The sequence below is a fragment of the Oncorhynchus mykiss genome, chromosome 13 (genome assembly GCF_057628025.1).
Source record: "Oncorhynchus mykiss isolate SJ-2025 chromosome 13, ASM5762802v1, whole genome shotgun sequence".
In the NCBI taxonomy this organism is placed as follows: Eukaryota; Metazoa; Chordata; class Actinopteri; order Salmoniformes; family Salmonidae; genus Oncorhynchus; species Oncorhynchus mykiss.
In genome coordinates this window covers 81,390,350-81,418,275 of record NC_143034.1, presented here as the reverse complement: position 1 = coordinate 81,418,275, position 27,926 = coordinate 81,390,350, and the positions used below count along the sequence as shown (strand labels likewise).

Sequence of the window (27,926 nt, the reverse complement as noted above, 5' to 3'; positions counted from 1 at the left end):
ATAAATGTGTAAATGTTTTAATAATGCATTACAGACTGGTGTGATTATATTATTATTGGTATTATTGATGGTATTATTAATGTTCTCTTTCTAAATTAATCACCACAACACATCCCTGCTGCTACCTGCTGCTACTTGATCGTTGAGTTACACAGCTACTTTAGCTATACTTTAGCTACAGCTTTTAAATGTTATAAAACAGCATTCAACATGAGGCAGACAGATCTTACATTTCTCCAGTGTGTCAGCAAGCTCCTTCTGGTTCATTTTCCTCAGGATGTGCAGTGTGATCTTCAGAGCCCCCTCTCTGGCACTGCTCTCCTGCTGCTCATCTTCAGCATCCACCACTTCCTTATCCTGCTGCTGACTCTCAAAGCCTTCTGGGAGTTCTGGACTAAGAATCCTCTTGAACTTCTTCAGCTCGTTCTTCACAAATGTCATAATTTTCTCTTCAAGCAACTGGAATAAATCAAGTCAATAAGTTAAGCAAGAGAATAAATGCTTTCTCATTAACACATTAATGAATGATTGTTTACCTCAAGTAAAGTTGATCTGTCAAAAACAAAAGTACATAACAGGACCACATACACTGAATATGGAGTCCAGGTCTGTTTGATGACTCTGGGAAGACTGACCACTGAGAATCTCTGACTCTGATCTCTCCTGTTGGTTTCTGTGGGCAAAACATGAGATTACATCTCCTCATCCAGGGAGTACACGTACACACACACACACACACGCACATGCACACACACACAGGGAGGGAATGTTGTGTTTGTTTTATATTGTTTTAGAACTATGAAAATGAGAAAAGGATTAGCATATCGATTATGAAAACAACAACAATAAATGAGAAAATGTGAGAGGAGAAATGACTAGAGACAGTGTTGTTTAACTCACTGACCAGGACCCATGAGTTCTTCTTACCTTTGTTCAGTAGAAAAGTCTCCCTCTCTAAAGTTTAGAGGTTGATCCATAGACTGGTCACTCTTCATGGACACACAGCTGGGAACAGGGGAGGCTGGTCTCTCCTGCTTGATTGGACTTCAACACAACAGAGACAAACATTACATCTCTCATCTACTCTGAGCTCAGATGGGGAAACAGAAGAAGAGTTTCATTCCAAAATAAGTTATGTTCATGTTTTTTTGCTAAATGAGGAGATATTTTTATCAGGTATTTTTTATAATGCATGTATACTGAGATTGAGGTTCTGACTAGTGATTATTTACCCGGGGTTCAATACCTGCTATTGAGGCGCCCTGAAAATAATATTAAAAAGTTTGGTCCTTGGACACAGACGGGTTAAACACTAAAGTTACCGTCCATCTAGTGAAGAGAGGAGAACCGGACAGAGGTAGCCAGCATCCGTCAACGAGAGAGGGAGAAGCCCTCACCGGGATTTAACAGGTGGAAGAAACAAGGGGAGCTCCATCGGTCCACAAGAAATGCAGGCAGCCGGTGCTAGGATGCTGCTGGTAGAGTAGCTAGCTAGCTTACCGAGCTGTACCGACTAGCTAGGATAACTAGGATGCTGCTGGTAGAGTAGCTAGCTAGCTTACCTAGCTGTAACGACTAGCTAGGATAACTAGGAGGCTGCTGGTAGAGAAGCTAGCTAGCTTACCTAGCTGTAACGACTAGCTAGGATAACTAGGATGCTGCTGGTAGAGTAGCTAGCTAGCTTACCTAGCTGTACTGACTGGCTAGGATAACTAGGATGCTGCTGGTAGAGTAGCTAGCTAGATTACCGAGCTGTACCGACTAGCTTGGAAAACTAGGATGCTGCTGGCTTACGTACTGAGTCAATGTGCAGGGTAAAAGATAGTTGAGGTAATAATGAGACTATAAGGAGTACCAGTACTGAGTCAATATGCAGTGTACCAGGTAGTTGAGGTAATAATGAGACTATAAGGAGTACCAGTACTGAGTCAATGTGCAGGGGTACCAGGTAGTTGAGGTAATAATGAGACTATAAGGAGAACCAGTACTAAGTCAATGTGCAGGGTACCAGGTAGTTGAGGTAATAATGAGGCTATAAGGAGAACCAGTACTGAGTCAATGTGCAGGGTACCAGGTAACAGGTAGTTGAGGTAATAATGAGACTATAATTGAGATAATATGTACATGTAGGTAGAGGTAAAAGTGACAATCAGGATAGAGATTACTTCTCCTCATCCAGGGAGTGCACACACACACACACACACACACACACACACACACACACACACACACACACACACACACACACACACACACACACACACACACACACACACACACACACACACACACAGGGAATGTTGTGTTTGTTTAATATTGTTTTAGGACTATGAAAATGGACAAAATGATTAGCCTATGGATTATGAAAACAACAATAAATGGGAAAATGGGAGAGGAGAAATTACTAGAGACAGTGTTGTTTAACTCACTGACCAGGACCCATGAGTTCTTCTTACCTTTGTTCAGTAGAAAAGTCTCCCTCTCTAAAGTTTAGAGGTTGAAGCATAGACCGGTCACTCTTCATGGACACACAGCTGGGAACAGGGGAGGCTGGTCTCTCCTGCTTGATTGGGCTTCAACACAACAGAGACAAACATTACATATCTCATCTACTCTGAGCTCAGATGGGGAAACAGAAGATGAGTTTCATTCCAAAACGCTGTGTCCACTTTCAGAAATGTTGGTAAATTATATTTGATTGTTTATAGAAATGATTAAATGACTTCAAGTCTTTATAAAGGCTTCTAAAGTGGGTAAATTTCACTTAAAAAAGACAGACTTGATTTGATGAAAAATGGATCATCACCAAAACAAAACAAAACAAGACCTAGAACAGTTACAGTATATAGAATGTAGTATATAGTATATAGTTACAGTATATAGAATGTAGTATATAGTATATAGTTACAGTATATAGAATGTAGTATATAGTATATAGTTACAGTATATAGAATGTAGTATATAGTATATAGTTACAGTATATAGAATGTAGTATATAGTATATAGTTACAGTATATAGAATGTAGTATATAGTATATAGTTACAGTATATAGAATGTAGTATATAGTATATAGTTACAGTATATAGAATGTAGTATATAGTATATAGTTACAGTATATAGAATGTAGTATATAGTATATAGTTACAGTATATAGAATGTAGAGATAGTATATAGTTACAGTATATAGAATGTAGTATATAGTATATAGTTACAGTATATAGAATGTAGTATATAGTATATAGTTACAGTATATAGAATGTAGTATATAGTATATAGTTACAGTATATAGAATGTACACATAAGCAATATTTCCTGATTTAAAAACGTTTTAGAATATACATTCTTAAACAATATTGTCATCTCACCTCTTAGTTTTGGTGTCGTGTTCCCCAGAGAGACACATTTTAGAGGCAGGGCCCCCCTCCTCTCTCTCCCCAGAGAGACTCATTTTAGAGGCAGGGCCCCCCTCCTCTCTCTCTCCAGAGAGACTCATTTTAGAGGCAGGGCCCCCATCCTCTCTCTCCTCAGAGAGACTCATTTTAGAGGCAGGGCCCCCCTCCTCTCTCTTCCCAGAGAGATTCATTTTAGAGGCAGGGCCCCCATCCTCTCTCTCCCCAGAGAGACTCATTTTAGAGGCAGGGCCCCCCTCCTCTCTCTCCCCAGAGAGACTCATTTTAGAGGCAGGGCCCCCATCCTCTCTCTCCTCAGAGAGACTCATTTTAGAGGCAGGGCCCCCCTCCTCTCTCTTCCCAGAGAGACTCATTTTAGAGGCAGGGCCCCCATCCTCTCTCTCCCCAGAGAGACTCATTTTAGAGGCAGTGTCCCCCTCCTCTCTCTCCCCAGAGAGACTCATTTTAGAGCACTGACCCCTAAACAGAGATCCAGCATGTTAGTTGTGGGTAACACAGTGACAAATAATTATTGAATGTCAATTGTTCTCTTTTATTCATTATCCTTTAGAAATAAAACATTTACTAACAGACACATCCAAACAGTCAGGTGATTTAGTTCAATTACTTTTTCTAGCCCAATGACTACTCAAAACCCGCCCACAAGGCCTAAAAACTACCTAATAGCCCCTGATAGGCCTGCATCTTATTTTGGGGAGGCAGGTAGCCTGAAAACTAACTAATAGCCCCTGATAGGCCTACATCTTATTTTGGGGCGGCAGGTAGCCTAGCGGTGGAGGAGCGAACCATTAAGGAGAGCAAAAGCATTACATATAAATAGGTCTAGTTGCCAGGCTGAAGAAGCAAGGACATGCACATTAAGAGAAGATACTAAAGGTCAGCAGGTTACAGGAAGGAGGATGGAAGCAAGATATTGAATCAGGTGTGTAAGTGCTGGTAAAATCAAAAGGATGGAGAAACCCTGAGATAAACATAAAACCATATAATTGAAAAGCTCCTTCAACATCTTTACCAGACGTGTTACTGATAACATGTAGGACTACTGATTAGTTTACACTTAGAAATCTGCTGTCTGTCAGCAACTCAGCTCAAGTAGCAGTTCTACTAACTAGTAATTTAGCATTCCAGGTATTCATGCACATACTCTGTCCATTAGAATAGATTATTGTTCAGTAATACTTACTTTATTTTTCAATAATCTCCATATAGTCTTTTCTGCTCTGTCGTCTCAAAATGGATCCTGTACAAAACAACAACTTTACTTTCTGTTTCAGCTCAGCCGTCTCCCCACCCTGATAATAAAGTGTTATATTGGTATCTTCCACTAGATGACAGTAAACACCTGCTGTAACTAGACTTTACAACTATGTGTTCTGTTTCATACAGGCAGTGTCCCAGAGGAGGAGTGTTGCTCTAGGATCCGGTCCCCCTCTCCATGTAATCTGATTCATTATGATCTAGGATCAGGTCCCCCTCTCCATGTAATTTGATTAACGATTATCTACGATCAGGTCCCTCCTCTCCATCTAATCTGATTCATTATGATCTAGGATCAGGTCCCCCCTCTCCATGTAATCTGATTCATTATGATCTAGGATCAGGTCCCCCTCTCCATGTAATCTGATTCATTATGATCTAGGATCAGGTCCCTCCTCTCCATGTAATCTGATTCATTATGATCTAGGATCAGGTCCCTCCTCTCCATCTAATCTGATTCATTATGATCTAGGATCAGGTCCCCCCTCTCCATGTAATCTGATTCATTATGATCTAGGATCAGGTCCCTTCTCTCCATGTAATCTGATTCATTATGATCTAGGATCAGGTCCCCCCTCTCCATGTAATCTGATTCATTATGATCTAAAAGGCTAAACTGATCCTAGATCAGCTCTCCTACTCTTTATGAATACTGTCACAGGTGACTCCTCAAGATGAGGAGATGATTTCTAAGTTATATTTTTCAAGAATCAATTAGTATCATTCATTGAACTGCTTTGCCATGAACAGATCGGTGAGGTCTTAACCTAAAGGTTCTATATAGACCTTATGGTCATTTTAATGGGGTTGAACATCCATCCCATCAGATTGTGTAAAGGATTTTATGAGTTCAGAAAAATAGTGTATTTGGGATATTTTTGATTGAATGTTCTAAAGGAATTTGGATTTAATCAATGATAGGTGCTTGAATATTCTGAACAAATACACTGGGTTTCTAATTTGCGTTTTAACCAAAATCGATAGGAAGGAAGAAACGGGACTCGTGGTAAGGTGCACTACCATACATAAACTAGAGCATAATAAATCCTGGTTTTGCAAGCCAGAAGGTTATTAAGGAGAGATATAGTACGCATTGGGGAATTAGGACTCTTGTTCCGTACAAATAGGATAGCCATTAATTCAAAAAACATACCTAAATAAAGTTTTAACCTGAGTAGTCTATCTGTAAATGGGAAGTAGTCTGACTATCAAGAAGTAGCAGATAGATATATTAAAACAGTGTATAAAGTGCTGATCCAATGAGGTGTGGTGGTAGACCCATGGATCCTAACAGTGTATAAAGTGCTGATCCAATGAGGTGTGGTGGTAGACCCATGGATCCTAACAGTGTATAAAGTGCTGATCCAATGAGGTTGTAGACCCATGAATCCTAACAGTGTATAAAGTGCTGATCCAATGAGGTTGTAGACATCTTAGTTCCAACATCTTTTTAGCTGCTGTCAAACCTGACATGAAAGGTATTTTCTGTAATGATAGTGGTGAATGATCATTAAGTGATAACAGTTTGGGGGAACAAGGTGTGATGACATCCACTACAGCAGATAAGACAGAGGGAACCTCTTTCCAAAACATGTCCCCTGGTCACTCCCAGTACATATGATTAAAGGAGCCCAAGGCACCTTGATTACATAGATCACACAGAGGAGAGGTTATGATTTTCATTAAATGTTTTCTAGATGGAAGGTATATGCACGAGATTACAATGTATCAGCTGGTGATTAGGATTGTTAGATGAACCCACTACGTTCCTGATGAACTCAACTGGTTGAGCCTGTTCAGCAGCTAGTTCCATGGACACAGTGATTTCAATGTCCTTCACCAAGGTCAGATGACTTTCAGTCAACAGTCACTTTGGTGTATCTTCACTCCGTAGCCCACATTCTAGTCTGTCTCTTATGATGTCATTTAGAACACCATTCAACTCACAGTGTTCTGATAGTTTCTTTACTGCAGCAGCAAACATTGGTACTGATTCTCCCTCTTCCTGATGTCTCCTGTGGAACCTGAACCTTTCAGCATTAACTAGTGGTTCTGGTGAAACATGTCCTTTAAGTATCTCCACAACATCCACATACGCCTTGTTACCTGTTGTCTGGATGTAACAGGCTGCCTAGTAAATTACATGTCTTTGGCCCCATTACACTAAAAACTGTAAGCACAGTGTTGTCATCATCAATGTAATTTACAAGAACAGAATATTCAAACCGTTCTGTATATGAGGTCCACTGCTCAATGGTTTCATTAAACTGTCCAATGTTTCCAACAATTCCAGCCATTTTTCATTTCTAAATAGGCTCATGATTGTCACTCACTTCAATATTGTCCTCAACCACATCAATATTTTCCTCAGTCACATGATCTTCATTCACTTCACTCATTGACGTTTCCTCCTCAAGTTCGCTCATTTAGCAGTTTTTATTTCCAAAGTTCGTCTTCACAGTTGAATAAATGTCCCTTCCTTTAATCAATATATATTCCTCCTTTTTTAACTTATTTGGGGTAGGGGGCAGTATTTTCACCTCCGGATGAAAAGCGTGCCCAGAGTAAACTGCCTGGAATATTTATGATGTAATTTTGTATTTCTGTTGACTCCAACATGGAGGAGAAATGTTGTTTATATCTGAGCGCCGTCTCAGATTATTGTATGGTTTGCTTTTTCCGTAAGTAAAAAAAAAAATCTGACACAGCGGTTGCATTAAAGAGAAGTATAATTCTCATAACACTTGTATCTTATATTAAAGTTTATGATGAATATTTCTGTAAATTGATGTGGCTCTCTGAAAAATCACTGAATGTTTTGGAAGCAAAACATTACTGAGCGTAAAGCGCCAATGTAAACTGAGATTTTTGGATATAAATATGCACCTTATCGAACAAAACATACATGTATTGTGTAACATGAAGTCCTATGAGTGTCATCTGATGAAGATCATCAAAGGTTAGTGATTCATTTGATCTCTATTTCTGCTTTTTGTGACTCCTCTCTTTGGCTGGAAAAATGGCTGTGTTTTTTGTGAGTAGGTGCTGACCTAACATAATCGCATGGTGTGCTTTCGTCGTAAAGCCTTTTTGAAATCGGACACTGTGTTGGAATTAACAACAAGTTTAGCTTTAAAATGGCGTATAATACTTGTATGGTTGAGGAATTTTAATTATGAGATTTCTGTTGTTTGAATTTGGCGCCCTGCACTTTCACTGGATGTTGGTCAGGTGGGACATTAGTCCCACATACCCTAGAGAGGTAATCAAGTTGTTTTCCAGATCTGGCATACGTCTCGGGTCCTTTTCCATGACAATGTTAAATCTCTCTCTTAGCTAGCTCAACTCTGCACTTGCCTCTGCTAGTAAATCACTGTGTTAACATTAGCCTAGACTGAACCACAGAAAATAACAGTTTTAAACAATTGTAAAAACCAACTTCTTCCAGACAGAATAGTTCCTGTAGATTCAGACTTATCACCAATCTGTTGTTATGTTTTGTGGGTTTCATAACCACGTCTGTATAACAATTCAATAATGATGAGACGGGAGACAGGAATCAGTTCAACCATTTATCTGGAACGTGATCATCTCAACACATACAAACCCCCATGATGCTCTGCTGCACAACCCCAATATACAACAAATACATAAATAAATAAGTAAGTGGACACTAAACAAAACTTAGAGGATTTAAATGTTTAGTTGTAGAAAGTAGGGCCATGGGACAGGGTCAGGAAGGTCAGTATGTTTGATACCTGGTTACAGAGGTGACATAACAAGCATAAGGTCCATTATAACACAGTGAAGTGGGGCCATGGGACAGGGTCAGAAAGGTCAGGATGTTTGATACCTGGTTACAGAGGTGACATAACAAGCATAAGGTTCATTATAACACAGTGAAGTAGAGGTGGGAGCTAAAAGCAGACATGGACAGTGAGACGTTGTGTGGAGGTCAGGGGTCAAACACTAGATCAGGACAGGTAGAAATGGCAAGGCTGGAAATAGACAGACACATTCTGATCATGGCTCAGACCTGACCTGAGACACCCAATCAGAAGATGCCATAACAAAGTCCTGACCTGAGACACCCAATCAGAAGATGTCATAACAAAGTCCTGACCTGAGACACCCAATCAGAAGATGTCATAACAAAGTCCTGACCTGAGACACCCAATCAGAAGATGCCATAACAAAGTAATGGCCTGAGACACCCAATCAGAAGATGCCATAACAAAGTCCTGGCCAGTAGGCTTTATGGGATTTCCTTTCATCAAAACCCAGAACATTTAAATGAGGCATCTGTCAATAAAAAGTTACTTTAGAGCTTTAGTTGTTGTGTCCAGTGTGTGTGTCACTGACAGAGGAACACTGATTCACCATCATCCCAAACCCAAAACCCTGGATAGAGGGGCTCAGTGAATGTGGAGGTGAATGTGTTCAGGTGGGTCAGTGTGTCAGAGGAGGCTCTATAGAAGGACAGAGTTCACGCTGGCCAGTCCAGATACACTCCTACTCTGTGGGGGCTGGAGGGGCAGACGTCTATGGTAGTGGGTTTATTATTGTGACAGGCAGAGTAACTGTTGTCAGAGCAGAACAGACCTCAAATCTCTCTGGGTGATCAGGATACGGCTGCTCCTCCGTCCTACATGTCACCTTTCTGTTCTCCTCAGACAGAGAGAGGTGGCTGTTTACTGTGTTTAGGTTCAGGGTGAGATCACAGACATCTGATGGATGAGAACAGAGAGAGCAGAGAACAGAAAGAGCGAGCAGAAAGAGAGAGAGCAGAGAGAACTCTGTTGCTATAGTGACCCTGCATTACAACACTCTGTTGCTATAGTAACCCTGCATCACAAAACTCTGTTGTACTAATTGTACAATTTGTTTAATTAATTTTCACATATTTAATTGTTTTGTATTTCATTTCATATTTGTTTCATGTTTCAACCAGTCGCAGGTGAACATCAACCTGACAGAGGAAACGTTAAATCAAATCCCTCCGAAGATGGTGCCTCTTCCTGTTCGGGCGGCGCTCGGCGGTCGTCTACTAGCTGATCACCTTTTCTGTTTCATTTAGTTTAGTTGCACCTGTTTGTTGTTTGGGTTTTGGGCTGTTTAAACCCCGTCGGCCCGCTGGCTTTTCTGTTCATGTGGATTATTGTGGATTCCGTTTTTCCGGACAGTTCCGTCCTGTTTGTTGGGTTGCGCCCTTGTGTTTGGCCGTTACTCTGTTCTTGGAATAAAGATCCACGTTTTGAACTACCCTGCTCTCTGCCCCTGACTCCTCCACCCAGAAGATCCACGTTTTGAACTACCCTGCTCTCTGCCTGACTCCTCCACCCAGAAGATCCACGTTTTGAACCCTGCTCTCTGCGCCTGACTCCTCCACCCAGAAGATCCACGTTTTGAACCCTGCACTCTGCGCCTGACTCCTCCACCCAGAAGATCCACGTTTTGAACCCTGCTCTCTGCCTGACTCCTCCACCCAGAAGCCTTTACAATTACAAAATTGTTTTCACAATTAACAGGTTTTTTCTTGTTTCAAGTCTGTTTTATTATGAAAAGTACAATATATCCTTGTATACTTGTACAACTATGGAGCGTATGTCCATATATAATTATACAACTATGGAGTGTATGTCCAGATATAATTATACAACTATGGAGAGTATGTCCATATATAATTATACAACTATGGAGTGTATGTCCATATATAATTATACAACTATGGAGCGTATGTCCAGATATAATTAGATAACTATGGAGCGTATGTCCATATATAATTATACAACTATGGAGCGTAGGTCCATATATAATTATATATAATTGTACAAATGATCACATTGGTATTTTAACGGTGTTATTGTAATAAGTCCTGGGTCAAGGTCCTCACAATTTTAGGAAGACGTGTGTGTGTGTGTGTGTGTTTGAGTGTGTGTCCAGTGTGTGTGTGTCCTGTGTGTGTGTTTGTGTCCTGTGTGAGTATGTGTCCTGTGTGTGTGTCCAGTGTGTGTTTGTCCAGTGTGTGTGTGTCCAGTGTGTGTGTGTGTCCAGTGTGTGTCTGTGTCCAGTGTGTGTCTGTGTCCAGTGTGCGTGTGTGTGTGTCCAGTGTGTGTGTCCAGTGTGTGTGTGTGTGTGTGTGTCCAGTGTGTGTGTGTGTCCAGTGTGTGTGTGTGTGTCCAGTGTGTGTGTGTGTCCTGTATGGAACCATCGTACGTCTGTTCTTGACCTCTCCTCTGTGAGTTCAGGGTATTTGAGATGGGAGTATCTAGAAAGGTACCTCTCCTCCGTGAGTTCAGGGTATTTGTGATGAGAGTATCTAGAAGGGTACCTCTCCACTGTGAGTTCAGGGTATTTGTGATGAGAGTATCTAGAAGGGTACCTCTCCACTGTGAGTTCAGGGTATTTGAGATGGGACTATCTAGAAAGGTACCTCTCCTCCGTGAGTTCAGGGTATTTGAGATGGGAGTATCTAGAAGGGTACCTCTCCTCCGTGAGTTCAGGGTATTTGAGATGGGAGTATCTAGAAGGGTACCTCTCCTCCGTGAGTTCAGGGTATTTGTGATGGGTGTATCTAGAAGGGTACCTCTCCTCTGTGAGTTCAGGGTATTTGAGATGGGAGTATCTAGAAGGGTACCTCTCCACTGTGAGTTCAGGGTATTTGAGATGGGAGTATCTAGAAGGGTACCTCTCCTCCGTGAGTTCAGGGTATTTGAGATGGGAGTATCTAGAAGGGTACCTCTCCTCCGTGAGTTCAGGGTATTTGAGATGGGAGTATCTAGAAGGGTACCTCTCCTCCGTGAGTTCAGGGTATTTGAGATGGGAGTATCTAGAAGGGTACCTCTCCTCCCTGAGTTCAGGGTATTTGAGATGGGAGTATCTAGAAGGGTACCTCTCCTCCGTGAGTTCAGGGTATTTGTGATGGGAGTATCTAGAAGGGTACCTCTCCTCTGTGAGTTCAGGGTATTTGAGATGGGAGAGAATTGATCTGGATCTTTCAAGTTAAAAGGCACTTTGTAACCTTTCTGTGGTTTGTCATGTTGACTAGGGGATCTTTGCTATAAAATATCTCAGTTGCTATTTTATTGTATTCATTTATACTTATACTATATGATATTATTTACACACTGAACTGATCTGAGGATCAAAGAGATGAAGCTCATATTATTAAAATATGTAGTTTAAGTATAACTCTGACTGGGGTAAACTCTCAGCATTTGGTTTATCCAGTGTGTGTCCAGTGTGTGTGTGTGTCCAGTGTGTGTGTGTGTGTGTGTCCAGTGTGCGTATGTGTGTGTGTGTGTGTGTGTTCAGTGTGTGTGCATGTGTGTGTCCAGCAGGTGTGTGGGTCCAGTGTGTGTGTGTGTGTGTGTCCAGTGTGTGTGTGTGTGTGTCAAGTGTGTGTCTGAGTCCAGTGTGAGTGTGTTTGGGTCCAGTGTGTGTCTGAGTCCAGCGTGAGTGTGTGTTGGTCTAATATGTGTGTGTGTTTGTCTAGTGTGTGTGTGTGTTTGTCCAGTGTGTGTGTGTGTGTGTGTGTCCAGTGTGTGTGTGTGTGTGTGTGTCTGTGTGTGTGTGTGTGTGAATTCATTCTGTTTGGGTGTGTCCAGTGTGTGTGTGTGTCCAGTGTGTGTGTTTGTCCAGTGTGTGTGTTTGTCCAGTGTGTGTGTGTCCAGGTTGTATGTGTGTGTCTGTGTCCAGTGTGTGTGTGTGTCCAGTGTGTATGTGTGTGTGTGTGTCCCCAGTGTGTATGTGTGTGTGTCCAGTGTGTATGTGTGTGTGTCCAGTGTGTATGTGTGTGTCCAGTGTGTGTGTATGTGTGTGTCTGTGTCCAGTGTGAGTGTGTGTGACATGTTAGTCCAGTACGTGTGTGTGTCCAGTCTGTGTGTGTGTCCAGTGTGTATGTGTGTCCAGCGTGTGTGTGTTCACTGACAGAGGGACACTGAGTCGCCATCCCACAAAACCCTAAACAATGTGTGTGTGTGTGTGTATGTATGTGTCCAATGTTTGTGTGTGTGTATCACTGTTAACATGGTAATTATTTACAGGGACACTGAGGAGTCCAGTGTGTGTGTGTGTGTGTGTGTGTGTGTGTGTGTGTGTCATTGTGTGTGTGTGTGTGTGAGAAAGAGTCCAGTGTGTGTGTAAGTCCAGTGTGTGTCTGTGTCATTGTGTGTGTGTGTGTGAGAAAGAGTCTAGTGTGTGTGTGTGTCAGGTTATTATTGACAGAGACAGTGTGTGTGTGTTCAGTGTGTGTGTGTATCACAGGGACACTGAGGCACCATCACCCCAAAGCCTAAACCCTGGATAGAGGGGCTCAGTGAATGTGGAGGTGAATGTGTACAGGTGGGTCAGTGTGTCAGAGGAGGCTCTATAGAAGGACAGAGTTCCAGCTGGCCAGTCCAGATACACTCCTACTCTGTGGGAGCTGGAGGAGGGGACATCTATGGTAGTGGGATTATTATTGTGACAGGCAATGTAACTGTTGTCAGAGCAGAACAGAGTCCAGGACTTGTCATTGTATCCAAGACAACCACCCCTTCCTCTCCTGTTGATTCCTTTATATGTCACTCCTATATCAGCCCCCCTTCTCCCTGTCCACACTTCCTCTCCCCTCCCACTCCACTCTACCTCCCAGTAACAGCGCCCAGTCAGACCCTCTCTACACAGCACCTGTCTACAGTCCTCAAATCTCTCTGGGTGATCAGGATACGGCTGCTTCTCTCTCCTACATGTCACCTTTCTGTTCTCCTCAGACAGAGAGAGGTGTCTGTTTACTGTGTTTAGGTCCAGTGTGAGATCACAGACATCTGATGGATGAAACCAGACACAATATTAGAAATCATCATCATTCACATTAGAATGTTAACTCACTTTTCACTAATTCATTTAATGTAGATGTTTCTAGGTATCAAAAGGAGAAGTTAAGGTAACTTGAGACTTGTTGAATGATCATATGTTATACTGTATGGTAATATAAAACACACTTATTCCTATTAATTACACACACACACACACACACACACACACACACACACACACACACACACACACAGTCAAAGCAACTCTTTGTAAACTTTGTTGTCCCTGATTTCTGCTTCTGTAGAACTACAGCTGATATTTAATATGACCAAGTAAGTCATGATGGTGGTCTTTGACTTTGACTTAACTTGAATTAAGACTTATTCTTAGTCATATTCTTCACAGCTGTCAACACTCACATTTTCTAAGCCCAGGTTTCATTCTGTTCTCTCCACCATGTTCCACACTGTAGCGGTAAGCAGAAGAACAGACAGTCATTGAGGGATACACCTGAACTCTCACACACACACACACACACACACACACACACACACACACACACACACACACAGTCAGCATATAACTTTGTCCAAGTGTTGATAAGAATGTTTGTCTTAACTAGCCTGATAAGTCAACATGTCTGATATGAACATTGACATAAACCCTCTACATACTTGAGTTTCTCCAGTCTGCAGTGTGGATCCTCCAGTCCAGCAGAGAGCAGTCTGACTCCTGAGTCTCCTGGGTGATTGTAGCTCAGGTCCAGCTCTCTCAGGTGTGAGGGGTTTGACCTCAGAGCTGAGACCAGAGAAGCACAGCCTTCCTCTGTGACTAGACAGCCTGACAGCCTGCAAAGAGTCAAATCATATTAAAACCGCACTACTATTCTTTGGTGGTGAAAATAGTGGCAGTATATTTTTTCAACATATTCCATATATATTCGTAAATTAGTGTATCATCATAAAAAATGACAAATGATCAAAATAATAATTGCCTGCAGATAGAAACATGTATAGTACAAATATTATAGTAGACTGACCAGACCAGTTTAAAAAGCAGTATCAGTCAGAAGACAGACAGTGAGGTATCAGATTTAGATTGTATTGAGTATACAGTCCACACCATATCTATTTAGACAGTGAGGTATCAGATTTAGATTGTATTGAGTATACAGTCCACACCATATCTATTTAGACAGTGAGGTATCAGATTTAGATTGTATTGAGTATACAGTCCACACCATATCTATTTAGACAGTGAGGTATCAGATTTAGATTGTATTGAGTATACAGTCCACAACATATCTATTTAGACAGTGAGGTATCAGATTTAGATTGTATTGAGTATACAGTCCACACCATATCTATTTAGACAGTGAGGAATCAGATTTAGATTGTATTGAGTATACAGTCCACACCATATCTATTTAGACAGTGAGGTATCAGATTTAGATTGTATTGAGTATACAGTCCACACCATATCTATTTAGACAGTGAGGTATCAGATTTAGATTGTATTGAGTATACAGTCCACACCATATCTATTTAGACAGTGAGGTATCAGATTTAGATTGTATTGAGTATACAGTCCACACCATATCTATTTAGACAGAGTGAGAGAGTTACAGAGGCTACAACAAAGCATGCTAAACTCTCACCATTACCAATAACAGAGGCTACAACAAAACATGCTAAACTCTCACCATTACCAATAACAGAGGCTACAACAAAACATGCTAAACTCTCACCATTACCAATAACAGAGGCTACAACTAAACATACTAACCTCTCACCATTACCAATAACAGAGGCTACAACAACACATGCTAACCTCTCACCATTACCAACAACAGAGGCTACAACAAAACATGCTAACCTCTCACCATTACCAATAACAGAGGCTACAACTGAACATACTAACCTCTCACCATTACCAATAACAGAGGCTACAACAAAACATGCTAACCTCTCACCATTACCAAAAACAGAGGATACAACAAAACATGCTAACCTCTCACCATTACCAATAACAGAGGCTACAACTGAACATACTAACCTCTCACCATTACCAATAACAGAGGCTACAACAAAACATGCTAACCTCTCACCATTACCAACAACAGAGGATACAACAAAACATGCTAACCTCTCACCATTACCAATAACAGAGGCTACAACAAAACATGCTAACCTCTCACCATTACCAACAACAGAGGATACAACAAAACATGCTAACCTCTCACCATTACCAATAACAGAGGCTACAACTGAACATACTAACCTCTCACCATTACCAATAACAGAGGCTACAACAAAACATGCTAACCTCTCACCATTACCAACAACAGAGGATACAACAAAACATGCTAACCTCTCACCATTACCAATAACAGAGGCTACAACAAAACATGCTAACCTCTCACCATTACCAATAACAGAGACTACAACAAAACATGCTAACCTCTCACCATTACCAATAACAGAGACTACAACAAAACATGCTAACCTCTCACCATTACCAATAACAGAGGGGGTCTGATCTTTGTTCCTCTGTAACTTTCTCATTCAGCATTATTCTCGATTCATTCATGATTATTCATAATCATGGTAGCATCCACATGAATGTAGAAAACATCTTCTATTCTTACTGACAATACAAGTGAAGTGACTCCAAAATGACAGGACATTATTCACCATTCAGTTTCTATTAGGAAAACATCTAAAACACAACCAAGACAAACTGCAAATGAATTCAACAAGTTTGTAGAATCACAAGATTAATGTAATCACTGGAGGCATGGAATATGGGACCAAATACTAAACTTACAACTACTTTAATACAATATATGTGGATATAACCGAATAATTACGACTTTTCAAATGGGAGAACTACATACATAAAGTGCTTTCATATCTGATAATACTGACCTCAGAGTCTCCAGTTTACAGTGGGGATTCCCCAGTCCAGCAGAGAGCAGCTTCACTCCTGAATCCTTCAGGTCATTGTTACTCAGGTCCAGCTCTCTCAGGTGTGAGGGGTTTGACTCCAGAACTGAGACCAGAGAAGCACAGCCTTCCTCTGTCACTCCACAGCCTGACAGCCTGACAAAGAGATCATCATGACTTAACAAACACACTGTTCATTTAACACCAGTAGTGTAGAAGGACAATGGTAGATGCATTTGGTTTATTCTCTCAAACAACATATAGATTCTTCCGTCTCCTAGAATTGTATGGTCATATTGGTATACTAATGTGAAAATCAATGAATTTATTCAATATGTTTTTCAATATAATATTATGTACATATTATAATACATATTTTTCTCTGAACTGAATATTTATTCCTGATGATTAGTTCTTAAATGTAATTTTATTTACTCACAGAGCAGCTCTGGAGGCTTTGACCACTGGCAGCAGCCTCAGAAGACCTTCCTCTGATCTGGAGTATTTCTTCAGGTCAAACACGTCCAGATCCTTTTCTGAAGTCAGCAACACAAAGACCAGAGCTGACCACTGTGCAGGTGACAGGTTGGGTTTTGAGAGACTTCCTGATCTCAGGAAGCTTTGGATCTCCTCCACTAGAGAATGGTCATTCAGTTCATTCAGACAGTGGAACAGATTGATGCTCCTCTCTGGAGAGGGATTCTCCCTGATCTTCTCCTTGATGTACTTGACTGTTTCTTCATGGCTCTGTGAGCTGCTTGTCTTTGTCAGTAGACCTCGTAAGTGCTTCTGATTGGACTCCAGTGAGAGGCCCAGAAGGAAGCGGAGGAAAAGGTCCAGGTTTCCCGTCTCACTTTGTAAGGCTTTATCCACAGCACTCTTGTAGAAAGTAACTTCAGTAACTTTAGGCTTCTCTCTGAAGAGCGACAAAAAGTATCTGAACATTGATTGAGGTTCGTCCATTAGATTCTCATTGTTGTTGATGAATGAGAGGAACACATATACAGCAGCCAGAAACTCCTGAATGCTCAGATGTACGAAGCAGTACACCTTGTCCTGGTACAGCCCACATTCCTCTTTAAAGAGCTGTGTGCACAATCCTGAGTACACTGAGGCTTCATTAACATCAACGCCAGACTCTTTCAGGTCTTCTTCATAGAAAATCAGATTGCCCTTCACAAGCTGTTGAAAAGCCAGTTTTCCCAGTGACAGAATGCTATCTTTATTCCAGTGTGGACCTGTATCTTCTTTCCCAAGATACTTTTCATTCTTCTGTTTGGTATGAAACACCACAAGGTGTGTGTACATCTCAGTCAGAGTCTTGGGCATCTCTTCTCTCTTCTGTTCCAGCATGTGTTCAAGGACTGTTGCAGAAATCCAACAGAAGACTGGAATGTGGCACATGATGTGGAGGCTCCTTGATGTCTTTATGTGTGAGATGATTCTGCTGGCCAGGTCCTGATCACTGAATCTCTTCCTGAAGTACTCCTCCTTCTGTGGGTCATTGAACCCTCGTACCTCTGTCACCTGGTCAACACACCCTGAAGGGATCTTATTGGCTGCTGCAGGTCGGGTAGTTATCCAGAGGAGAGCAGAGGGAAGCAGATTTCCCTTGATGAGATTTGTCAGCAGAACATCCACTGAGGTTGACTCTGTGACGTCCCAACAGATCTTGTTCTTCTGGAAGTCTAGGGGCAGTCGGCACTCATCCAGACCATCAAAGATGAACAGAACTTTGTACTTGTTGTAGTTGGAGATTCTTGATTGTTTGGTTTCCATTGAGAAGTGATTGAGAAGTTCAATGAAAGTGTGTTTGTCCTCTTTCATCAAATTCAGCTCCCGAAAAGGGAATGAAAATACAAATTGGACATCCTGATTTGCTTTTCCTTCAGCCCAGTCCAGAATGAACTTCTGCACAGAGACTGTTTTTCCAATGCCAGCGACTCCCTTTGTCTGCACAGTTCTGATAAGTTTGTCTTGTCCAGTTAAGGTTTTGAAGATGTCGTTACATTTGATTGCAGTCTCTGGTCTTGCTTGTTTCCTGATTGTTGTCTCAATCTGTCTCAGCTCATGTTCATTATTGACCTCTCCTGTTCCACCCTCTGTGATGTAGAGCTCTGTGTAGATATTATTGAGAAGTGTTGGGTTTCCTTGTTTAGCGATCCCCTCAAATACACATTGAAACTTCTTCTTTAGATTAGATTTGAGTTCACGTTGGCAAATCACAGCAAGCTCATCTGAATGAATAAATAACACAGAGGATAATAATATTACGTCTGTTTTAATGTCTACAGTATTGTAGGACTGTTATAAAGTTTTACATTATAATAATTTATTCTCTTAACTGACTGTATAAATGTGTAAATGTTGTCATAATGCATTACAGACTGGTGTGACTGATTAATATTATTATTGGTATTATTGATGGTATTATTAATGTTGTCTCTCTCTCTCTAAATGAATCACCACAACACATCCCTGCTGCTACTTGATGAGGTCACTAGGTGTTGTGTTAAGGCTGCTACAATATCATTGAGTTACACAGCTACTTTAGCTGTACTTTAGCTACATATTTTAAATGTTAAGAAACAGCATTCAACATGAGGCAGACAGCTCTTACATTTCTCCAGTGTGTCAGCAAGCTCCTTCTGGTTCATTTTCCTCAGGATGTGCAGTGTGATCTTCAGAGCCCCCTCTCTGGCACTGCTCTCCTGCTTCTCATCTTCAGCATCCACCACTTCATTATCCTGCTTCTGACTCTCAAAGCCTTCTGGGAGTTCTGGACTAAGAATCCTCTTGAACATCTTCATCTCGTTCTTCACAAATGTCATAATTTTCTCTTCAAGCATCTGAAATAAATTAAGTAAATAAGTTAAGCAAGAGAAGAAATGCTTTTCTCATTAACACATTAATGAATGATTGACAGATCAACTTTACTTGAGGTAAACAAAAAACACATGTACATAACAGGACCACATACACTGAATATGGAGTCCAGGAGGTCTGTTTGATGACTCTGGGAAGACTGACCACTGAGAATCTCTGACTCTGATCTCCCCTGTTGGTTTCTGTGGACAAAACATGAGATTACATCTCCTCATCCAGGGAGTACACACACACACACACACACACAAAGGGAGGGAGGGAATGTTGTGTTTGTTTAATATTGTTTTAGGACTATGAAATTGGCCAAAATTATTAGCCTATGGATTATGAAAACAACAACAATAAATGGGAAAATGGGAGAGGAGAAATGACTAGAGACAGTGTTGTTTAACTCACTGACCAGGACCCATGAGTTCTTCTTACCTTTGTTCAGTAGAAAAGTCTCCCTCTCTAAAGTTTATAGGTTGATCCATAGACCGGTCACTCTTCATGGACACACAGCTGGGAACAGGGGAGGCTGGTCTCTCCTGCTGGATTGGTCTTCAACACAACAGAGACAAACATGACATCCCTCATCTACTCTGAGCTCAGATGGGGAAACATAAGAAGAGTTTCACAAAATAGAACTGACTTCTAGACGCTCGTTGCAGCGCGCGAGCAGTGTGTCATTTTTAATAACGAGATTAATTTAGCGACGCGAGCGTTGTAGTCAGTCTGTCAGCCCTGCTAAAAGGCTGGTGTCGTTACTCTGCCTTCTCCGGGGGATGTTGAGGTAAATTTACTAACCGGGAGGGTTGAATGATGTAATTTATTGGAGGGCTGGAAGACGCACTCTCGAGGTTGTTTACTCACAATATCAGATATTAAGATGATTTTTATAATGAATGTATACTGAGGTTGAGGTTCTGACTAGTGATTATTTACCCGGGGTTCAATACCTGCTATTGTTACTATTTATTTAGGTTTAAACACTAAAGTTACCGTCCATCTAGTGAAGAGAGGAGAACCGGACAGAGGTAGCCAGCATCCGTCAACGAGAGAGGGAGAAGCCTCACCGGGATTTAACAGGTGGAAGAAACAACCGGGGAGCTCCATCGGTCCACAAGAAATGCAGACAGCCGGTGATGATGTAGTGGTAGCTATGGTAACTAGGATGCTGCTGGTAGAGTAGCTAGCTAGATTACCGAGCTGTACCGACTAGCTAGGATAACTAGGATGCTGCTGGTAGAGTAGCTAGCTAGCTTACCGAGCTGTACCGACTAGCTAGGATAACTAGGATGCTGCTGGTAGAGTAGCTAGCTAGCTTACCGAGCTGTACTGACTAGCTAGGATAACTAGGATGCTGCTGGTAGAGTAGCTAGCTAGATTACCGAGCTGTACCGACTAGCTAGGATAACTAGGATGCTGCTGGTAGAGTAGCTAGCTAGATTACCGAGCTGTACCGACTAGCTAGGATAACTAGGATGCTGCTGGTAGAGTAGCTAGATAGCTTACCGAGCTATACCGACTAGCTAGGATAACTAGGATGCTGCCGGTAGAGTAGCTAACTAGCTTACCGAGCTGTACTGACTAGCTAAGATAACTAGGATGCTGCTGGTAGAGTAGCTAGCTAGATTACCGAGCTGTACCGACTAGCTTGGTTAGTTAGCAGGTCGTTCGTCTGTCCCTCGTTTCGATGACGAATCCGGTGAAACACAAATTGAAACAAGGATAGAGAGTGAAAAGGATCTGGCTACACTCACACTGTCCCTGACCGTAAAGAAAAAAGCAAATTGAACAATAAACTTCGGTGTCTCAACACTGTAACAAACTCGTAACGTCGTTATTCCCCAAGATCACCTCAATCCACTCTGCGCGTAACCGGCTTGGCGCCACACCGTACGGGGTGGCGGACAGTTTTGTACGCGGACAGTTCTGTACGGGGACGCGGACAGTTCTGTACGGGGACGCGGACAGTTCTGTACGGGGACGCGGACAGTTCTGTACGGGGACGCGGACAGTTCTGTACGGGGACGCGGACAGTTCTGTACGGGGACGCGGACAGTTCCAGAACGCGGACATGAGCAGTGCAACACAATCAACTAAACCCAGTCTTTACGTTGGGTTACATTGGTAATATTCATTTTTTATCATTATGTTAAACAAACATTCTGTTTTTTTATAACAATTCCATATTTTAATAAACATTCCATATTTAATTATCTACATCATGTTATTTCAAGTTCTCCCTTTGGAGCACAACATCATGTTGTTAAAAAATAATCCTAAATTGTGCATGGCTATAAATTGGGCAATTGAAGGCGTCTAGGGCGTAATATGTGTTAGATGAAAATGAACATTGTATGCAATGTTGTAGGCAACATGATGGTAATATTGTCAATATTCTGCTTGTACAACCATCAAAATTGGTAAAAAAATAAATAAAAATGCATTCCATTATATTAGGTAATAATTAAGAGTAGGGTTAGGGTTAGAGAGGAGGCAAAGTGGTCGTGTCATGTGAAAATTCTATCAAATGTCTAACATTGCAACGAGTACAGTCAGGGTGCCGTGGAACCCCTGCAGTACCTCCACAGACCCCGGATTGAGAACCCCTGCAGTACCTCCACAGACCCCGGATTGAGAACCCCTGCAGTACCTCCACAGACCCCGGATTGAGAACCCCTGCAGTACCTCCACAGACCCCGGATTGAGAACCCCTGCAGTACCTCCACAGACCCCGGATTGAGAACCCCTGCAGTACCTCCACAGACCCCGGATTGAGAACTCCTTATTTAGCAGATGTTCTTATCCAGAACGCTTTACAGTAAGTTCATTCATCTTAAAATAGCTATTTATTTTGGAAATAAACTTAATAAATTCTTCAAAAAATTGTCATCTTACCTCTTAGATTTGGTGTCATGTCCCCCAGAGAGATACATTTTAGAGGCAGTGCCATCCTCCTCTCTCTCCCCATAGAGACTCATTTTAGAGGCAGAGCCCCCCTCCTCTCTCTCCCCAGAGAGACTCATTTTAGAGAACCGACCCCTAAACAGAGATCCAACATGTTGGTTGTGGTTAACACAGTGACAACTAAACAGAGATCCAACATGTTGGTTTTGGTTAACACAGTGACAACTAATTATTGAAGGTCAATTGTTCTCATGTATTCATTATCTCTTTGAGAAATAAAACATTTACTAACAGACATAAAAACAGTCAGGTGATTTAATGCATCACATGAACATGTAGCTGTGACATTTAATCTCCATTTAATCTCAATAATAATAAGTCACTGTTTGTTTTTATTTTTTATTTTACCTTTATTTTACTAGGCAAGTCAGTTAAGAACAAATTCTTATTTTCAATGACGGCCTAGGAACAGTGGGTTAACTGCCTGTTCAGGGGCAGAACGACAGATTGTCAGCTTGTCAGCTCGGGGGTTTGAACCTTCCAGTTACTAGTCCAACGCTCTAACCACTAGGCTACCCTGCCGTTAAGGTAGTTCTAGACAGTACAGCAACAATAATAACAATAATAATAATAATAATAATAATAACAATAATAATAATAATAATAATAATAATAATAATAAGTCACTGTTTGTTAAGGTAGTTATAGACAGTACAGCAACAATAATAATAATAATAATAATAATAATAATAATAATAACAATAATAATAATAATAATAATAATAATAAGTCACTGTTTGTTAAGGTAGTTCTAGACAGTACAGCAACAATAATAATAATAATAATAAGTCACTGTTTGTTAAGGTAGTTATAGACAGTACAGCAACACAAGGCCATGTCTCACACTTGTTTTTATTCACCAAAAGTGGCTATTTATTGACTTTCAGTCTGTTCTTTCTTTTCTAAACGTATCTGAGAATATAGACAGAAGGGCTAAAACGGACTTGATTGATCTGAGGGGGAAATCTTTGATCCATTCAGAATCTTTTTTTGCATCAAGTGATATGTAGATGTTATATTATGTAAAGTAGACTAGGTTATAATGTATAGTAGTGGGTTGTTAGTGATATGTAGATGTTATATTATGTAAAGTAGACTAGGTTATAATGTATAGTAGTGGGTTGTTAGTGATATGTAGATGTTATATTATGTAAAGTAGACTAGGTTATAATGTATAATAGTGGGTTGTTAGTGATATGTTATATTATGTAAGGTAGGCTAGGTTATAATGTATAATAGTGGGTTGGTAGTGATATGTAGATGGTATATTATGTAAAGTAGACTAGGTTATAATGTATAGTAGTGGGTTGTTAGTGATGTGTAGATGTTATATTATGTAAAGTAGACTAGGTTATAATGTATAGTAGTGGGTTGTTAGTGATATGTAGATCAAGGTCTATACCTCAGATATAGCCTACATATCATAGATGACCAGTCTAAACCTGTTCAGGTCAGTTCACATAATGTTATAGTCCTTCCAGTAGCAGGACAGAGAATGTACTGTATATAAACTACATATCATAGATGACCAGCCTAAACCTGTTCAGGTCAGTTCACATAATGTTATAGTCCTACCAGTAGCAGCACAGAGAATGTCCACTATAGATACAAAAGTATGTGGACACCCCTTCAAATAAGTGGATTCGGCTATTTCAGCCACACCTGTTGCTGACAGGTGTATAGAATCGAGCACACCACCTTGCAATCTCCACAGACAAACATTGGCAGTAGAATGACCTAACGGAAGATCTCAGTGCCTTTCAACGTGGCACCGTCATAGGATGCCACCTTTCCAACATGTCAGTTCGTCAAATTCCTGCCCTGCTATAGCTGCCCCGGTCAACTGTAAGTGCTGTTATTGTGAAGTGGAAACATCTAGGAGCAACAACGGCTCAACCGTGAAGTGGTAGGCCACTCAAGCTCAGAGAACGGGCCCGCCAAGTGCGGAAGCACATAAAAATGGTCTGTCCTCGGTTGCAACACACAATACCGAGTTCCAAACTGCAATGTCAGCAAAATAACTGTTAGTCCGGAGCTTCATGAAATGGCTTTCTATGGCCAAGCAGCCGCACACAAGATCACCTCGCGCAATGCCAAGCATCGGCTTGAGTGGTGTAAAGCTTGCTGCCATTTGACTCTGGAGCAGTGGAATCTGGGTTTGGTGGATGCCAGGAAAACGCTTCCTGTCCGAATGCATTGTGCCAACTGTAAAGTTTGGTGGCGAAGGAAAAATTGTCTTGGGCAGTTTGGGGAAGGCCCTTTCCTGTTTCAGCATGACAATGTCCCCGCGCAGAAAGTGAGGTCCATACAGAAATGGCTTGTCGAGATCGGTGTGGAAGAACTTGACTGGCCTGCACAGAGCCCTGACCTCAACCCCATTGAACACCTTTGATATGAATTGGAATGCCGACTGCGAGCCAGGCCTAATCGCCCAACATCAGTGCCCAACCTCCCTAATGCTCTTATGGCTGAATGGAAGCAAGTCCCCGCAGCATGTACCAACATCTAGTGGAAAGCCTTCCCAGAAGAGTGTAGGCTGTTACAGCAGCAAAGGGGGGACCAACTCCATAGGAATGCCTATGATTTTGGAATGAGATGTTCGACTAGCAGGTGTCCACATACTTTTGGTCATGTAGTGTATGTAGCCTAATCAAAATCAAATCAAATCTTTATTGATCTCAATATCTGAGCGGCATAGACTAAGATACAGTAGAATAGTATAGAATACAGTATATACATATGAGATGAGTAATACATAGACTAAGATACAGTAGAATAGTATAGAATACAGTATATACATATGAGATGAGTAATGCATAGACTTAGAATAAAGTAGAATAGTATAGAATACAGTATATACATATGAGATGAGTAATGCATAGACTAAGATACAGTAGAATAGAATACAGTATATCCATATGAGATGAGTAATGCATAGACTAAGATACAGTAGAATAGTATAGAATACAGTATATACATATGAGATGAGTAATGCCAGATATTTATAGCCGAGGCCAGATTCTATTCACAACATTTCCAACAGAGACCATCAGGTTGGTCGGCATGATTATTGATCGTACTGTAGCTCAAACCTACTGTGACTGTTGAATGTCTGACGACGACCTAACTTTATAATAGTTCGTAGCCGACCTACCAGAATCTGCCCGTCTTTCCTTCAAATCAACACATTTACATTGACAGACAAAAGTACTCCTTACATTTTGAATGCTTAGCAGGACAGAAAATGGTCCAATTCACACACTTATCAAGAGAACATCCCTGGTCATCCCTACTGCCTCTGATCTGGAGGACTCACTAAACAGAGAACATCCCTGGTCATCCCTACTGCCTCTGATCTGGAGGACTCACTAAACAGAGAACATCCCTGGTCATCTCTACTGCCTCTGATCTGGAGGACTCACTAAACAGAGAACATCCCTGGTCATCCCTACTGCCTCTGATCTGGAGGACTCACTAAACAGAGAACATCCCTGATCATCCCTACTGCCTCTGATCTGGTGGACTCACTAAACAGAGAACATCCCTGGTCATCCCTACTGCCTCTTATCTGGCAGACTCACTAAACAGAGAACATCCCTGATCATCCCTACTGCCTCTGATCTGGAGGACTCACTAAACAGAGAACATCCCTGGTCATCTCTACTGCCTCTGATCTGGAGGACTCACTAAACAGAGAACATCCCTGGTCATCCCTACTGCCTCTGATCTGGAGGACTAACTAAACAGAGAACATCCCTGGTCATCCCTACTGCCTCTGATCTGGAGGACTCACTAAACAGAGAACAACCCTGGTCATCCCTACTGCCTCTGATCTGGAGGACTCACTAAACAGAGAACATCCCTGGTCATCCCTACTGCCTCTGATCTGGCAGACTCACTAAACAGAGAACATCCCTGGTCATCCCTACTGCCTCTTATCTGGCAGACTCACTAAACAGAGAACATCCCTGGTCATCCCTACTAGCCTCTGATCTGGCAGACTCACTAAACAGAGAACATCCCTGGTCATCTCTACTGCCTCTGATCTGGTGAACTCACTAAACAGAGAACATCCCTGGTCATCTCTACTGCCTCTTATCTGGCAGACTCACTAAACAGAGAACTTCCCTGGTCATCCCTACTAGCCTCTGATCTGGCAGACTCACTAAACAGAGAACATCCCTGGTCATCCCTACTAGCCTCTGATCTGGCAGACTCATTAAACAGAGAACATCCCTGGTCATCTCTACTGCCTCTTATCTGGCAGACTCACTAAACAGAGAACATCCCTGGTCATCCCTACTGCCTCTGATCTGGAGAACTCACTAAACAGAGAACATCCCTGGTCATCCCTACTAGCCTCTGATCTGGAGTACTTCAGTAAAATACTTTAAAGTACTACTTCAGTAGTTTTGGGGGGAATCTGTCCTTTACTTTAATATTTATATTTTAACAAATGAAAATGGAAATGGACTCACTAAACACAAATGCTTTGTTTTTAAATGATGTCTGAGTGTTGGAGTGTGACCCTGGCTATCCGTCAATTAAAATAACATGGAAATTGTGCCGTCTGGTTTGATTAATAAAAGGAATTTAAATTATTATTACTTTACTTTTACTTTTGATACTTAATTATATGTAAAGCCAAATACTTGTAGACATTTCCTGAAGTAGTATTTTACTGGGTGATTTTCACTTTTACTGGAGTCATTTTCTATGAAGGAATCTTTATTTTTACTCCAGTTTGAGAACTGAGTTCTTTTTCCACCACTGTTCTAACGTTCCATATGAGACACAGTTTCAACAGACATTCTGGAACTGAGTTCTGTTTCCACCACTGTTCTACCGTTCCATATGAGTCACAGTTTCAACAGACATTCTGGAACTGTGTCGGCTACAAAGTTACTTTCAATTTCATATCAGGAAACAAAGTAACGGTCACTGGGTGAATTAGTTGTGCATTGCCCGGCTCCCCGGGGGAGCAGAGTTTACACATTTTACACCATTCCATTGGTCCTTAAAATAAATGTCCACTCAGCTGTAGCACCGGGCCATGCAAAACAAACTTCCCACTGTAGCAGAGACACAGAGTTCTAATCCCAGACGCGTTTCTTCAAGACATCTCTCTTACATTATTTTTGATTAACATGTAATTTACTCGATACCAAGTTTAGCTGTGTTTTTTTTCTCTAAGATGTGAGTTACTGTAGGACTTTAATAATTGTAAGCAGGCCTACAAACCAAAAAGGTTTTAATTTGAGAATGTTCATTTGTATGCCTCAAATATTAAACTGTCTTAAAATATTTGATGATTAGTTGAATCAGGTGTGTAAGTGCTGGTAAGAACAAAAGGATGGAGAAACCCTGAGATAAACATGAAACCATATCATTGAAAAGCTCCTCCACCATCTTTACCAGACGTGTTACTGATAACATGTAGGACTACTGATTAGTTTACACTTAGAAAACTGTTGTCTGTCAGCAATTCAGATCAAGTAGCAGTTCTACTAACTAGTAATATCTCATTCCAGGTATTCATGCATGTTCAGAAATACTTACTTTTTTTTTCAATAATCTCCATATAGTGTTTTCTGCTCTGTCGTCTCAAAATGGATCCTGAACAAAACAACAGCTTTACTTTCTGTTTCAGCTCAGCCGTCTCCCCACCCTGATAAT

The 27,926-nt window shown here is 41.2% G+C and overlaps 3 protein-coding genes across 11 annotated transcripts in view; all 3 read right to left on the bottom strand.

Annotated features, from left to right (window-relative positions):
• LOC118937845 (stonustoxin subunit beta-like) overlaps positions 1–1,433 on the bottom strand; it is a 33,231-nt gene extending 31,798 nt beyond the window's left edge. The window contains exon 1 of the mRNA XM_090197836.1: positions 1,247–1,433. The gene's annotated coding sequence lies outside the window, so the exon portion shown is untranslated. The remainder of the gene's footprint in view (positions 1–1,246) is intronic.
• LOC110516933 (NLR family CARD domain-containing protein 3) overlaps positions 1–20,493 on the bottom strand; it is a 31,414-nt gene extending 10,921 nt beyond the window's left edge. Inside the window, exons 1-6 of one of the 7 annotated variants that reach the window (XM_090197812.1) lie at positions 4,595–4,726; positions 3,367–3,870; positions 2,457–2,573; positions 928–1,044; positions 589–673; positions 231–459 (exon numbers count right to left, since the gene is read on the bottom strand). In XM_090197812.1, coding sequence (XP_090053938.1) covers positions 231–459; positions 589–673; positions 928–1,044; positions 2,457–2,573; positions 3,367–3,854 — 1,036 coding nt within the window. In that variant the 5' untranslated portion in view covers positions 3,855–3,870; positions 4,595–4,726. Of the gene's footprint in view, positions 1–230; positions 460–588; positions 674–927; positions 1,045–2,456; positions 2,574–3,366; positions 3,871–4,594; positions 4,727–20,353 lie in introns of those variants that run through there. The other 6 variants (XM_090197806.1, XM_090197808.1, XM_090197807.1 and 3 more) reach the window with 6 other exon arrangements.
• Positions 56–27,926, bottom strand: LOC110518489 (stonustoxin subunit beta-like). 3 transcript variants are annotated; one of them, XM_090197901.1, is made up of 9 exons: positions 27,810–27,926; positions 22,182–22,325; positions 19,722–19,838; positions 19,393–19,480; positions 19,033–19,261; positions 16,852–18,649; positions 16,395–16,568; positions 14,142–14,315; positions 13,876–13,933 (listed from the first exon to the last, which is right to left on the bottom strand). In XM_090197901.1, the coding sequence occupies exons 2-9, from the start codon at positions 22,307–22,309 to the stop codon at positions 13,876–13,878; spliced, it is 2,766 nt and encodes a 921-aa protein (XP_090054027.1). In that variant the 5' UTR covers positions 22,310–22,325; positions 27,810–27,926. The 3 variants fall into 3 exon arrangements, 2 of the variants coding, with proteins under 2 accessions (XP_090054026.1, XP_090054027.1); XR_016486143.1 differs by lacking the exons at positions 13,876–13,933; positions 14,142–14,315; positions 16,395–16,568; positions 16,852–18,649 and adding an exon at positions 56–125 and having other exon boundaries at positions 18,901–19,261; XM_090197900.1 differs by lacking the exons at positions 16,395–16,568; positions 16,852–18,649; positions 19,033–19,261; ... (2 more) ...; positions 22,182–22,325; positions 27,810–27,926 and adding an exon at positions 12,261–13,475 and having other exon boundaries at positions 13,887–13,977; positions 14,142–14,223.

Excerpts from the sequence above, each read along its gene's own strand:
- LOC110518489 (XM_090197901.1), bottom strand. The coding sequence starts at position 22,309 with ATGAGTCTCTCTGGGGAGAGAGAGGAGGGGGGCTCTGCCTCTAAAATG. Across the intron at positions 19,839-22,181 it reads CATGACACCAAATCTAAGAG|ACCAATCCAGCAGGAGAGAC; the intron begins GTAAGATGACAA and ends GTTGTGTTGAAG. Across the intron at positions 14,316-16,394 it reads TGTAAACTGGAGACTCTGAG|GCTGTCAGGCTGTCTAGTCA; the intron begins GTCAGTATTATC and ends GACTCTTTGCAG.